At 38.7% G+C, this 13,849-nt stretch overlaps 1 protein-coding gene across 6 annotated transcripts in view; it reads left to right on the top strand.

Annotated features, from left to right (window-relative positions):
• VCAN (versican) overlaps positions 1–13,849 on the top strand; it is a 128,851-nt gene that overhangs the window by 22,041 nt on the left and 92,961 nt on the right. For all 6 annotated transcript variants that reach the window (XM_021081073.2, XM_085009692.1, XM_085009691.1 and 3 more), the window contains 1 exon segment: positions 6,566–6,641. In XM_021081073.2, coding sequence (XP_020936732.2) covers positions 6,566–6,641 — 76 coding nt within the window.

Raw genomic sequence — 13,849 nt, forward strand, 5'->3', positions numbered from 1 at the left:
TTTCTCAAGACACATGGTTCTTTTGAGGAAAAGAATGAATGAATGCAGCAGGCTATTATTTCACCACCCACCTAGAGAAACCAGTTAGGACTCACAAACCCTCATTGTTGAGGGTTACTTGCTCTGGTATGAGAAAGCATACTGATTGTTGCATAGGTCTGTACTTTACCGGAAAACACAAGGCCTGTACTCTTTCTGATTTGGAATCAGAACAAGGAGAAGTAGAGATAAATGTCTTGGCCAAGCTCCACTTTGGTTAGTGAACTCTTGTCAGTTTTCCCTGGTAGCCTAGACATGGTTAATTACATGTATAGGTACACATTTATACATTCATATTATGTATATATTCTCTAGGGTTTTTTGACTGCCAGGTTCACTGAATGTGCCAGGGGTGATTCTATTTCAGTGGTCAGTGCAGAGCATCTTTATGTAATGCAGTTATCTGTTATGTTTCCCCGAAACTCCTGTGGATAAATCTATCATCTTTAAAATAGTATAAGTGCAGATCTCTGTTTAAATTTACCTTTTTTTTCCTGTATCTGTATACTTTCTACCTCATTCTTCTAAGAATTTTAAGAGATGTTTATGTCTATAAAAATGAGATTACATAGTTTATGATAAACACATATATAATATGTAAGTTATAATTACTGAGTTGATATTACCTGTGGTATAGTGGAATGAGCACCAGGCTTGGAATCAGAAAGCTTGAGTTGCATTTACTTACTGAGAAAACCAGGTTAAGACTCAACTTTTAGACATTTGGTGTCAAAATCAATTCAACACATGTGCAGTTATAAATATCAAGAGGGTGAATATCTCCAGAAGGGATTTGATAAAGGAAAACTTCACAAATAAATATTCCTGGGTCTCATATTGGTCTAACTAATCATATGAAAGGTGGTTCAGCCTCATTTATAATTAAAGTATAACAGTTAAAACAATAATGATATTTTGCATCATTTTTCATCAACCAGAGCAGTAAAGACCAAAAGGTTCAATGAAAGTTTGTGTTGGTCAAATTATGGGGAGCCTGGATCTCTCATAAATAGATTCATTTTCTTTAGAAAGTAATTTGCTAATAGCTATCAAAAAAATTTTAAATGCATATACCTTTTGACCCAGAAATTCCTCTTCTAGATATTGTCATACAGCTATTGGTACAAATGTCACCCAAAACAAATGGTCAAGGAATGCCCTTTGCAGCATTATTTCTAGTAGCAAATATTTAGAAACACCGTAAAGGCTCATTCACAGGAACTGGAGAAAATAAAATGCTATATTCCTCTACGGGAAAACTATTCAGCTGTTAAAAATAACAGACAAATTTTATTAGCTGATTTGGAACATTCTCTGAGATACACTGTATTTTAAGTGAAGAAAGTAATGTACCAAATAGTGTGTGTGTGTGTGTGTGTGTGTGTGTAGCCTGATTACATATGAAATAGACATATTCATTCATTCAACAAATATTTACTGGGTGTCCCAGGCATTTTGGGTAGAGCAGTGAACACAACATCAAAGACTACTTTCCCAGAGCTTATATCATGGTGGGCAGAAAAAGGCAATTCCCAAATGTACATATACAATGGGAGATGTGCTATGATTAAAAAGAGAGCCTGAGAAAGGGAATAGAGGGTGCAGTGTGTTTTAGATCAAACAGGAAGGGGTTCCTAGGCAGGGAACAGAGCAATGACATGAAAAAGCTTAGCCAAGTCCAGGTACAGAAATCCAGTCACAGGTTGGTGGTATATTCACATGATGCTATTATTCTTGTGAAGTATATTCATGACACTTGATGTTTAAACCATATTTCTTGCTGCATTCCTCCTTTTAGAAAGCATCCTGTAGCAACATGATGGACAATGCTCTTTACATCCAGTTTGTGGCTGAGGTATCTTAGACAATTGGTTGTCTAGGGTAACTAATTCAAAAATTTTGGAAGACAAACCACTGTGTCTGCATCCTTAAGTCACCCTTTGCTCAGTGGAGCTTCTCCAAGATCAAGGGAGAATACTAAATATCTGTTTACTAGAACCTTGGCGCTCTCTTTTTCTGAGGCAGCCCATCCCTGGCATGACTCTTATCCTCTCTGCAGACATTTCTCACAATAGGAATCCTGTTGACCTTGTCTCTTGTGTCTCCCAGGCAATTAAACAGCCTCAGTCAGCTGTGACTTGATTGTTCAATGACTTTTTCCTCTTCTCATTGACTTCACTGGGGTAGAAGACTAAATATAGGCACTGGCTCCCATATCTCCCAGGTCTTTCTCTGCAGACAGACTTGTTATCACTAACAGATAATGCTTATAAGACAGATCCAGAAGGGCAGAAGAATAGAAATGGGGGTCAGAGTGGTGCTAAAAACAAAGAAGCTTCAGAAAGTTTCTCATTTAGTAAAATCAAGGAAGGCATGTGGTGTGCTTCCATGAGCATGAACACAGACTTAGGAAAATTAGAGAAATGAAATGTATGTCCATGGACTCTAAGGAAGAGGCAGTGGAAGTGCAATTCTGAAGCCACAACTTTGGGCATTTGAGTTGCAAGCTCCGGTGACTGTAGGGAACAGGCATGGAGTGGAAATGGATGAGAGGCAAAGTGGGGCCAGTGATAATCCTGAGTGCACAGAATCAAGGCCAGAGGCTGCCACTTGCTTAGTGCTGATGATTGGCCAGCCAGAATATGGACCTAGAGCTGCTAGATCTGACTTTCCATATGAAGTCAGAGATCTGGGACTTAGTGTGAACACTCTGATTTTTAAATGTTGGCAGTTTACTTAGACATATTTGTGCAAATATGTTTAAAACATAAGTGATCTTCTCATGTTCTTTTAATGCACTGGCTTCCTCCCCTAAGCCTTGTCTTAGGGACAGTCTTTCTTGGGCAAGTGATGAGTATACTTGTTATTTAGATGAAGGATTATCTCCCCACCCCATATCCAAAAAAAAAAAAGAGGCACTTTTATAAGGAGAAAGTATGACACAAAGAGTTAGACTTTGGAATATCTGTCTTGGATAGGAAATTAGGATGCTGAAGACTCATTCCTGGTTAGGATTACACCTCCTCTGGTTTTGTTGCAAGATCTGACACTCTAGATGTCAACAAACATCAGATATTATTGAGTCACAGTAAATACCAAATATATTTCAGGTGTTATTTAGCCTACTCACTCATGTTTAAAGAGTTTGTTGACACTTCAGAGAATGTTTCTAAAGAGGAAATGGAGGATTGGTCATTCATTTGGTCAACAAACCTCCCTCAATGGTTTACTCTGAAGTCAACACTTTAGAAAGATTGTGGGAATTAGTAAGTTGAATATGATACTGGTTTTGCCTTCCAGAAGCCTACTGTTCCATATAGGAGATAACATACATTTCTAAGTAATGATTTAAAGGACATAGCAATAACTTAAAGAGTGATATACTGTAAACCCAAAGTTATACACAACTATAGTGGTAATTCAGTTATTATTTTCAAATCCAAGAGCTTTAACTACTTTTCTTTTTACTGTTAATGATATAAAACCAGGAAGAGAACAGTGGTAGAAAGCTTGAATTCAGAGTTCCCGTTGTGACTTAGTGGAAATGAATCTGACCAGCATCCATCAGGACATGGGTTTGATCCTTGGCTTCGCTCAGTGGTTAAAGATCCAGAGCTGCCATGAGCTGTGGTGTAGGCTGCAGACACAACTCAGATCCTGTGTTGCTCTGACTGTGGTGTAGACTGACAGCTGTAGCTCTGATTTGACCCCTAGCCTGGGAACCTCCATATGCTGTGGGTGAGGCTCTAAAAAGGCAAAAAAAGAAAGAGAAAAAGAAAAAGAAAGCTTGAATTAGAAATTTTAATAGTAAATATTGAGTATTGAATATAGAGTGTGTTACAGAGCTATAGTTCAATTATTATTTTATCAGCTCTCACAGTTATGCCAATAATTAGGTTATGCTTCTCACTATTAAATTGCCACCAGAAATGAGAGTTAGTAACTTACCCAAAAACCACAGAGTATAAGCAGAGGATTCAGAACTTGAATTCAGAGTTATGTGGCAATGGAGCCCAGACTTTTAAAATGATGGTTATAAAAATTTCCTGAAAAAAAAGAACAATTTTTCTTGAAGGACAATGGGGAATTATTGTTTATAAGCATAATTAAAAAAAGGTTTCTTATTTGGATTCAGTTAGTAATCATGGAATGCATTGTCTTTAATAGCATTGTATAATACAGTCTAAAATTTCATTTTGCTGGAAACTTTAGGATATGTGAAGTTGATATCTTAATTTTTCCCTGAACTAGTGTAATAGTATTGAGGTATAGGTATATACTTCTGGCTTGCTGTATATCTTACAAAAAATCCAGAAATGTATAAACCTAATTTCCCAGTTTTTAACAACATCTGTAAGCTTATGTCAGTAATTATATGATAAATAATAAACTTAATTATCTAGGTTAATTTAGGATTTTCAATTATATTCTTTTCATTGTGAGCTGTCAAATGGCCTATTTATGAAAAATGTGACATATATAATATATTAAGTAAAAAATGGTCTTCAAGAAATATATAGAAATTTATAATTTTATTTTAAAGGTTCTAACACTTATTTCAAGACATGTAAAATAATCAAATGGGGAAGAATATCAAGGAAAAAGAAATAGCTGTCATTACTTAGGAAACTGAATTTGAGCCCGTATTGGACTTGGATTGTTATAGCATTTACTTCTTTTTAATCTGGGTTTTCTAAATAATGCAGAATGTAGATCTTTTCTTTTCTTTTCTTTTTCTTTTTAGCGTCACACTCATGGCATATGGAAGTTTTCAGACTAGGTGTCAAATTGGAGCTACAGCTGCCAGCTAACGCCACAGCCACAGCAACACGGGATCCGAGCCACATCTGTGACCTACACCATAGCTCACGGCAATGGTGGATCTCCGATGCACTAAACAAGGTCAGGGATCGAACCCACATCCTCGTGGATACTAGTTGCATTTGTTTCCACTGAGCCACGATGAGAACTCCCTAGATATTTTCTAAGGAAGTTACTTAGAGTACCAACTCAAATATGTGTCAGTTAGGATGCCTTTAGATACAAATAACAAAAAGCCCTGATTTTTTTGAGTTTAAATAATAGAGGAATTTATTATCTCATAGAAAAGGTTTGAGGATATATCTGGCTGTGGGTCTAATGCCTGAGCACTTCATCCCTTCCTCTCCTGCTTCTTTCTCAGCTTAATCCCAGAGGCTAGCTTATATATTCATGGATGTAAGGTGGATACAGCAGTTCCAAGAGATATATCCTATCTTGATAAAGTCCTGTGAAGAAAAGCAACCATCTCTTCCTTTTTTTTTTTCCTTCTTAAAATGCGCATAGTTTTCGCAGGAGCAAACCCTCCACCCCCTGCGAGATCCTCTCACATTTCACTGGCCAAAATTGCATCGTACACTCACTCCAAAACCACTCATTGGTAGAAGAAACAGGATCAGTGTAACTGACTTAGAATAATCAGGATCATCCCCTAGGGCTGGGGCTTGACCCAGGTTCTATGGCTTTGTGAAGGAGGTAGATGGCAGAATGGAATCAGAGTTTTGTTAGAAAAGAGAGGAATGGCTACTGGGTAGCCAACCAGCCATGGCTGTTATGGAGCAGTTCTAAATGTAACTGACAAGGAAACAAGTATGGAGATCAAATAAGTCTTCTGCATTTCTTTCGAGGCTGGCTCTTTGATTTCTAGATGGTCCCCCAAAATGGCACTTATCCTCCCCATAATGATAGCTATATAGAAATCTGAGCTGGAAGGGACCATTCAGAGACCTAGATTTTTAAATGTCTTCCCCCAAGTCACACAACAGATTAATAGCAAAGCCAGGGCAGAGTTTTCTTCACTCTTAGTACAGGGTGTTTTCTTTCATTCTTTACCCTTCAGACAGTTGGAACTGCTTTAAAACTCATGGCAAGCCCTGGCCTTTTCTGTAATTAACAACTCCTTATAATACATTTGTTTTGTTTGTTCAGCCCCCTAGAAACTAAATTGAGTCTGTGCTTTAAAAAGCCTGCTGAGGACCTTGGTCTCTGTTCTGGACCATGTGCATGAACCACCAACCACTTTCCTCCTACCTCACATTTGATGCAAATCCCTTGCTTTCAACATTTCTCCCTACTGCTTCCCTATTTTCTCTTGTTCCATCTATGACCAACTTCCTGTTTCTAAATAGATTTTGTGGTCGCCCCTCCCTCCTTGTGAAAGCTCCTAGCCACTAGTTACTTAGGCTGTGGTCTATATTGTTCTTCTAACAGCCTACCCCGTTGTGGTTGCCCCACACATTCGCATTGTTGTATGTCCCCAAATTGGGTTCTGGAATTATTTTGGTAACTACCACATTGGGCGAGAGTCAAACTAATAATTAAAGTGTTGGGACAACTTCTCCTATTGCAAGTTTCCTCCTGTTTTTACAATCTAAGAGAGCTGTGTCTTGTACTCTTGTTGCATATGATGCCCAAATAAGCATGTGATTTTTGGCCTCCCACAAACCTGAATGCCTATGATTTACTTTGTGTTTCTCTTCACTTCTAGGACAAGATGTTGATAACTATAAAGAGCATCTTATGGATGTGCTCTACCTTAATAGCAGTTCATGCGCTACATAAAGGTAAGTGTGGGAGTTCCTGGTGGCCTACTGGGTTAGGGACCAGTGTTGTCACTGCTGTGGCTTGGGTTACTGCTGTGCCACGGGTTTGATCCCTGGCCTAGGAAATTCTGCATGACCTGGGTTTGGCCAAAAAAAAAAAAAAAAGTAAGTGTGGTAACAATTTCGTTAAGAGTAATTGAAGTAAAAATTGAAGTACTAAGGGATGGGATGGGAATATAGAATTATAAAACATAGGGTTAATTCTTCATCTATTCATTTCTGAACACTGTTAGCTAAAGTATTATTAGGCTGAAAACAGTAGTTTTTAAGTAAATCAATCATAACAAAATAATGAACAGCATATTAAAAAAGCAAGTGGGGAGTTCCTATCATGGTGCAGCAGAAACAAATCCAATTAGGAACCATGAGGTTGTAGGTTCGATCCCTGGCCTCACTCAGTGGGTTAAGGATCTGGCATTGCTGTGAGCTATGGTGTAGGTTGCAGATGCGGCTTGGATCCAGTGTTGCTGTGGCTGTGGCATAGGCCAACACCTGTAGCTCTGATTTGACCCCTAACCTGGAAACCTCCAGGTACCATGGGTGTAGCCCTTAAAAAAAAAAAAAAAAAAAAGTGGCTTTCAGTAACTTCCCAGATTACTTTCAGACTGTGCAAAAAGGCTTATATGTGGCATTGGGCATATTTTTAAAAAATTTTGTTGGAGCATAGTTGACTTACACTGTTGTATTCATTTTAGGCGTACAGCAAAATGATTCATTTATACATATACATATATCCCTTCTTCTTTCCCATGTAGGTTATTACAGAATATTGAAGATTTTCCTGTGCTTTACTGCAAGTCTTTGTTAATTATCTATTTTATATACAGTAGCATGTGTATGTTACACCCATCTTCCCAGTCTATCCATCCCCCGACAGATTCCCCTATGATAATCAAACATTCAATTCCAACTTCCCCATCTCCACGCAAGAACTTTCCTACACTAAAAAAAAAAAAAAAAAAAGACTATCAAATATTCAGGAGGATAGAGTTTGAAAAAAGTCAAGAAGATAGAGGAGTTCCCTGGTGGCCCAGCAGTTAAGGATCCAGTTTTGTCTTTGCTGTGCCTCAGGTCACTGCGGTGGCACAGGTTCAGTCACCTGGCCCAGGAACATCTACATGCTGCAGGTGCATCCAAAACAAAACAAAGAAAAGTAGATGGAGAAAAGACTGAGAGCCAAGTTTTAGCCTCCATCTCCATTTCTTTTTTCCCTCTTCATTCTACCCCCCACCCCTTTTGTAACTGAATACATACACATGCACTGGGTTTTTTTTTTTTAGCTTTAAATTATATATCCACCTAATGAGTGTTCTGCGATTCCAAATTCGTGAACTCTGGTCCATTAAGAAAGATACTGTTGAGTTTCAGTGGTCTGCTCCCATCTGGAGTCTCTCCAGACTCAGCTTCTACCTCTTTGTTACACTTACTCTGTGCTTTGGAATCACTGAAATAATTTACAATTCCATTCATAGACCTTCTTATTCCCTGTTTTTTCACATGCAGTTCCTTCTGCTTGGCAGTGCCTTCTCTTTTTCTTTACAGTTCCACTTCAGTTCATTCTTAAGAGTCACAGGTTAAGTTTCACTCCATCTGTTCACTCATCCATCCTTCCACCTATGCAGTCATTTATCCATCCATTGACAGTATTGGTTGACTACATTTGATGTGCTAGATACTAGTCTGGGTCTCCGGAGAGAGATCAGTGGATGAGTCATATATTGTCTTGGATGTCATTAAACTTAATCTCCTTAGTTACACGAGACAGGCTATAAACAAGTAAACAATCCAAGTGCTTTTGGATTGATGAAAATAAAGCAGAGTGACATCATAGAGAATGGAATAGGGCGGAGGGGTGGTGGTAAGGTCTCTTTTAGAAAGTAATACTTAAACGGACATGGGAATGAAGAGGAGGAGCCAGCTAGCCCAAGTTAGCCCAAGTTAGGAAGAAATGTAGTGAGTTTGAGCAACAGAAAAGTCACTGTAGTTGGAGAGCGATGATCCAGAAGAAAGCAGGAGGTACAGACAGAGAGGCAGAGATCAGTTCATGTAAATAGTAACAATATCTAACAATTAGAAAAGAGCTTCCTATGATGGGGAACAGTTTTCAGGGCTTAGCATTAGCTTTTTGAAACATTCATTACCAAGGTGCGATATAGAGGAAACTGAGGTACAGAGAACTAAAGCAACTTGCTCAAAGTCACACAACCAGTGAGTAGCAGAACTGGGAAAAAATTCACACTGTCCTGGGAGTGTGAGAGCTTTACCACTGTTACATCTCTTATCCATCTAGGGCTTTGCAGGCTTGAAAAATGACTAGATTTTATTCCCATTTTAACAGGAAACACCGAAGGAAATGCAGAAGGGTTTCACCAGGTGAAAGACAATTGATGAATGTCTTCAATGTTTGCTGTTCTAAGTAGATTTGGTTGTAGGAGAGCAAGAGCAGCAGCAGGAAGGTCATTTAGGAGGTCATTGTGGTCCCCAATGTGTGAAATGGGGAGCTTGTATCAGGTAGTGACAGGAGAGCTGGAGAGAAATGAACTGGATATGTGGAGATGGAGGATTCAGACCAATGGATGGATTGGACATGGTGTGGTGAGGGCAAGAGAGGAATTCAGGATGAGCTGACTTCTGAGACATCTGACTTCTCACTTCCCCACCTCTCATTCCATTTCCAGCCAATGTGGAAGCCCTTTCTCTATGTTCCCATTGTACCTTGTGCTATTATAGTCCATACCACTCACTTATGATAAGTTGTTCTTCCCAAATAGACTGTAGCTTTAAGAGAACTGTTTTTCATTTTCTAGCAGAGTTCTTGACACACTGCTGGCACTTAATTACTTGGGTGTTGAGTAAGTGAATAAATAAACAAACAATGTGTGAATACCATGAGTGACCTAGATGGTCATCAGAGTGTAGGCTTCACCAATCTAACCTCCCAGGAGCTATCTTCTTCAGCATTTTCAGGAAGTAAAGGTGAAGGTCACAGAGAGGAAAGGACAACAGCACCAAGTGAAAAAGGAGGAAATAGAAAAGAGATAGTGAAAAGGGACTTGTTTGGGGTGGGTAGCAGTAGAAGGAAATTACAGAGAGAGTAACGGGAGAACCTTGAGGAACAGGGCAACCATCCCTCCACTTAAAGAAAGAACCCATACAAACCGGGGACACAAACATTCATAGTATGGCTCCTTGGTGGTATTTTAAAATAGTAATAATAGCTAACAATACTGAGTGATTTCTACATGTGAGACCTCTTTCTGAGTATTTTATTTACTTTGTTACTTTTCTTCATCTTAACTCTCCAATGAGACAGACGCTTTTATTCTCCCCATGTAGTAGATGAGGAAACCGAAGCACCAAAAGGTTTGAAGACATAGCTAAGGTAGAAGATCAGACAGCAATTTAGTGATGGACCCTGGAATTGAACCCAGGCAGTCAGGCTCCACAACCCATGCTCTCAACCACTGTGTTGTACTTTACCCCAAGCATCCAATTCTTTGTAAATCTGTCATTGCTATTAAGAGATGCCATTACTTTGGAGCTAAATTCAGAAGAATTTTTACTTTTTCATATGAAGGGTAAACACTGAAGATGTAAGCTCCATATGAAAGAGATTCACCAGGTTCACAGTGAACTGCAGAAGAGTAACTTGCTGAGTCAACACATATATTTGCATCTTAAGGTTTTCTGTGTTTCTGTCTAGGCATTCAAAAGTCAATAACTAACTTTAATAAACACCTTGTCTCTTGGTTATTGGCTTTATTTTAATGCATAAAGAGCTCTTTGCTTTAACTGTACACTTTATATTGATTATCTAGCATTGATCCTAGTTAGTTGGATAGTCCCCTAATATCTAATATCGATAAACAGAGTCATGCATAGTTATAAGCAAATGAATGAAGAAGAGAGTGATAGTTATCACTTGAGATGGTGATAGATCCCCATTTTTGCTCTGACATTTATTTGGCCAAAGTCTTTGTATGTGTTTGATCAAAGTGTGTAGATAGGATTTACATCATCTTTGCTCTACGGAATTTACCAACAGAGAATAAAAGGTAATTTATCATTTATTATTTAGAGATTTCTGCCTTACTATATTCATTTAGACCACAAACTATCTGGCAGATATAGTGAACTTTTTGTTAGCATTCATTTTTATTTCTTGTATTGTCAGAATTTGAGACAAATCTTAGATGTAGCTGAGTTTTTTTAAACATGCATAATCTATAAACATTATCCTCTGAGCTACGAAATTTCTTTCTTAAAATATTTGGATTTGGTAAACTTACCCAGTGATTAAGACCCAAGATTCTGTACACAAAAGACTTGGTCACACAGCTTTTTGTTAATCCTGTTGTTAGGACTGGATTCTAAATGAGATGTGTATATATTTATATCCAACTGAAGCTTTTAATTTTCTTGTATCTATAAACACCCAGAACAATAAATAACCCTTGGGAAATTACCTTTTGACATAATTTTCTTCAACTATATCTTTTCATTACAACACAGTTATTGAGCAATTCTCTAAGTCTCAGAAGCCTCCCAATTGGATAGATTGGTCTGAATCTCATATCTTCCCTTATTCCCCTAAAATTGTGAAAAGAGCTATATTTTAGTAAAAAATATTAAAGGATTAAAACTCACTTATCCTAGGAGTTCCTGTTGTGGCTCAGCAGAAACAACTCTGACTAGCATCCATGAGGACACGGGCTTGATCCCTGGCCTCGCTCAGTGGCCTAAGGATCCAGTTTTGCTGTGAGCTGTGGTGTAGGTCACAGACATGGCTCAGATCTGGCATTGCTGTGACTGTGGTGTAGGCCAGCCGCTACAGCTCTGATTGGACCCCTAACTTGGGAACCTCCATATGCTATGCTGCGGATGCAGCACTAAACAAACAAACAAACAAACAAACAAACAAAAAGTCACTTATCTTAAACTCATTTTTAAGGAGGTGCTAAAGAGTCTTATAATTTATACCATAATTAGGGTTGATAATAAAGATGTTTATTTGCCATTTAAAAAGCAGTATTTTATTTGTAAAGCTAATCATCTAATAATGCCTCAGGAAGGAAGGGAAATGGAATTTCCTAGAACATATGATGAATATAAATTAGGAGATTTTTAGATCATAGAATTTCCACACCTTCTCAGGACTCCCTTTCTTGGCAAAAATGCATATTTTTGTGTTGTCTTCATCTCCCTAGTGGGATCCAGTTTTTTTGAAGTTCAATTTTAATCTTCAGCAATAAGGAACATTTTTTTTTTAAAGAGCATAGTATCTTCATAATATCTTCTTGTGGTTTTCAAAATGCCTTATCCCCAACTGAACCTATAGGGCTACACTGACATCTGTATCATTTCTGATGTGTGTGCATATTGAGATGCATGTTACTAATACTTTTGACCACTAACACACTAAGTGTTAGACACACATCATTTTGTTAATTAAGAAACATTATTTCTGGAGTTCCCGTCATGGCACAGAGGAAACGAATCCGACTAGGAACCATGAGGTTGCGGGTTGGATCCCTGGCCCCGCTCAGTGGGTTAAGGATTCAGTGTTGCCATGAGCTGTGGTGTAGGTTGCAGACTCGGCTCAGATCCGTTCAGACGTGGCTGTGGCTTTGGCTAGCGGCTACAGCTCCAATTAGACCCCTAGCCTGGGAACCTACATAGGCCGTGGGTGCAGCCCTAAAAAGGACAAAAAAAAAAGAAGAAACATTATTTCACTCCACTTAGGAGTTACTATTATGGTTCATTGCATATGCATGAACTGAGAGTTCCTTGTGCATTGCATTAATAATTGTTTCTATTAGTACCAACAAATTGTCTGGCCAACTAGTAGAGACTAGAAGATGGTATAAGGAGAGGAAAGGTATAGATTCCTGTAAGAGTGAAAGAATGTTTCTTTTGCATGTAATGGGGCTAAGATGTACTCAGTATACTCTTATTAAAAGTTTAAGGGCTTAGGAAGTTCCCATTGTGGCACAGTGGAAACCAATCCATGAGGTTGCGGGTTCCATCCCTGGCCTCGCTCAGTGGGTTGGGGATCTGGCATTGCCGTGAGCTGTGGTGTAAGTTGCAGACACAACTCAGATCCCGTGTTGCTGTGGCTGTGGCATAGGACAGCAGCTGCAGCTGTAGCTCCAATTCAACCCCTAGCCTGGGAATTTCCATACGCTGTGGGTGTGGCCCTAAGAAGCAAAAAAAAAGAAAAAAAGAAAAAAAAGGTTTAAGGGCTTAAACAGAAAGCCATTCTTGGACTAGAAATTTTAGGATCTGGTGTTGTCACTGCTGTGGCACAGGTTTGATCCCTGGCCCGGGAATTTCCACAGGCTTGGCACAAAAAAAAAAATGCAAAAAACAAAAAAACAAAAAGGCATTCTGTAGATTAACACTTCAGGAGGGTTTAGGGGAGGAGAAGCCAGGTTTTCCCCCCAGGATATAATTGAAAGGTAATATTTCACTGCAGAGAGACTGCAGGAGGATTTGTCGTTCTGGTGATAGTCTTCGGTTCAAACACTGAACCATAGAGGGTCCTTCAAGTTGGACTTACTTCTGCTCCAGTTTACTGAAATCCTTTTTAAAGTTTCACTTCCCCTTTGAGTTTTGTTTTCATTTCCTCTAAAGTAATGTGGCAGTTGCCCATTTTTCCATCTTCTGACCTGTAGACTTAAATTTGTATTTCACCTGCTCTTTGGTCCAGTCTTTTAAATCTTTATTGCTGAGACTAGTCTCTTGCCCTTGATGGCTTACCTTCCTAAACTTGCCCTATTTTATCACTTATTTTGTTTGTATTAAATACTAAGTTACAAATACTTTAACTTGCTATTGGAGCCATTGGCATTCTTATTATGGCTCAGCAGGTTAAGAACCTGACATTGTCTCCATGGGGATGCAGGTTCCATCCCTGGCCTCACTCAGTGGGTTAAGGATTGGCATTGCTGCAAACAGCATGGGTCACATATGTGGCTCGGATCTGGTGTTGCTGTGGCTGTGGTGTAGGCCTACAACTGCAGTTCCAGTTCAACCCCTTGCTTGGGGATTTCCATATGCCTCAGGTGCAGCCATAAAAAGAAATAAATAAAATAAAATAAATGCCATATTTTTAACACATGAAAAATGTGCATTATTAATCCCTGTCTTTGTTATAAAACATCACTGAA

This window comes from Sus scrofa, chromosome 2 (genome assembly GCF_054392235.1).
Source record: "Sus scrofa isolate SSC_HxYL_T2T_F1_AM1 chromosome 2, Sscrofa_HxYL_maternal_Yorkshire_Landrace_v2.0, whole genome shotgun sequence".
NCBI classification, from domain to species: Eukaryota; Metazoa; Chordata; class Mammalia; order Artiodactyla; family Suidae; genus Sus; species Sus scrofa.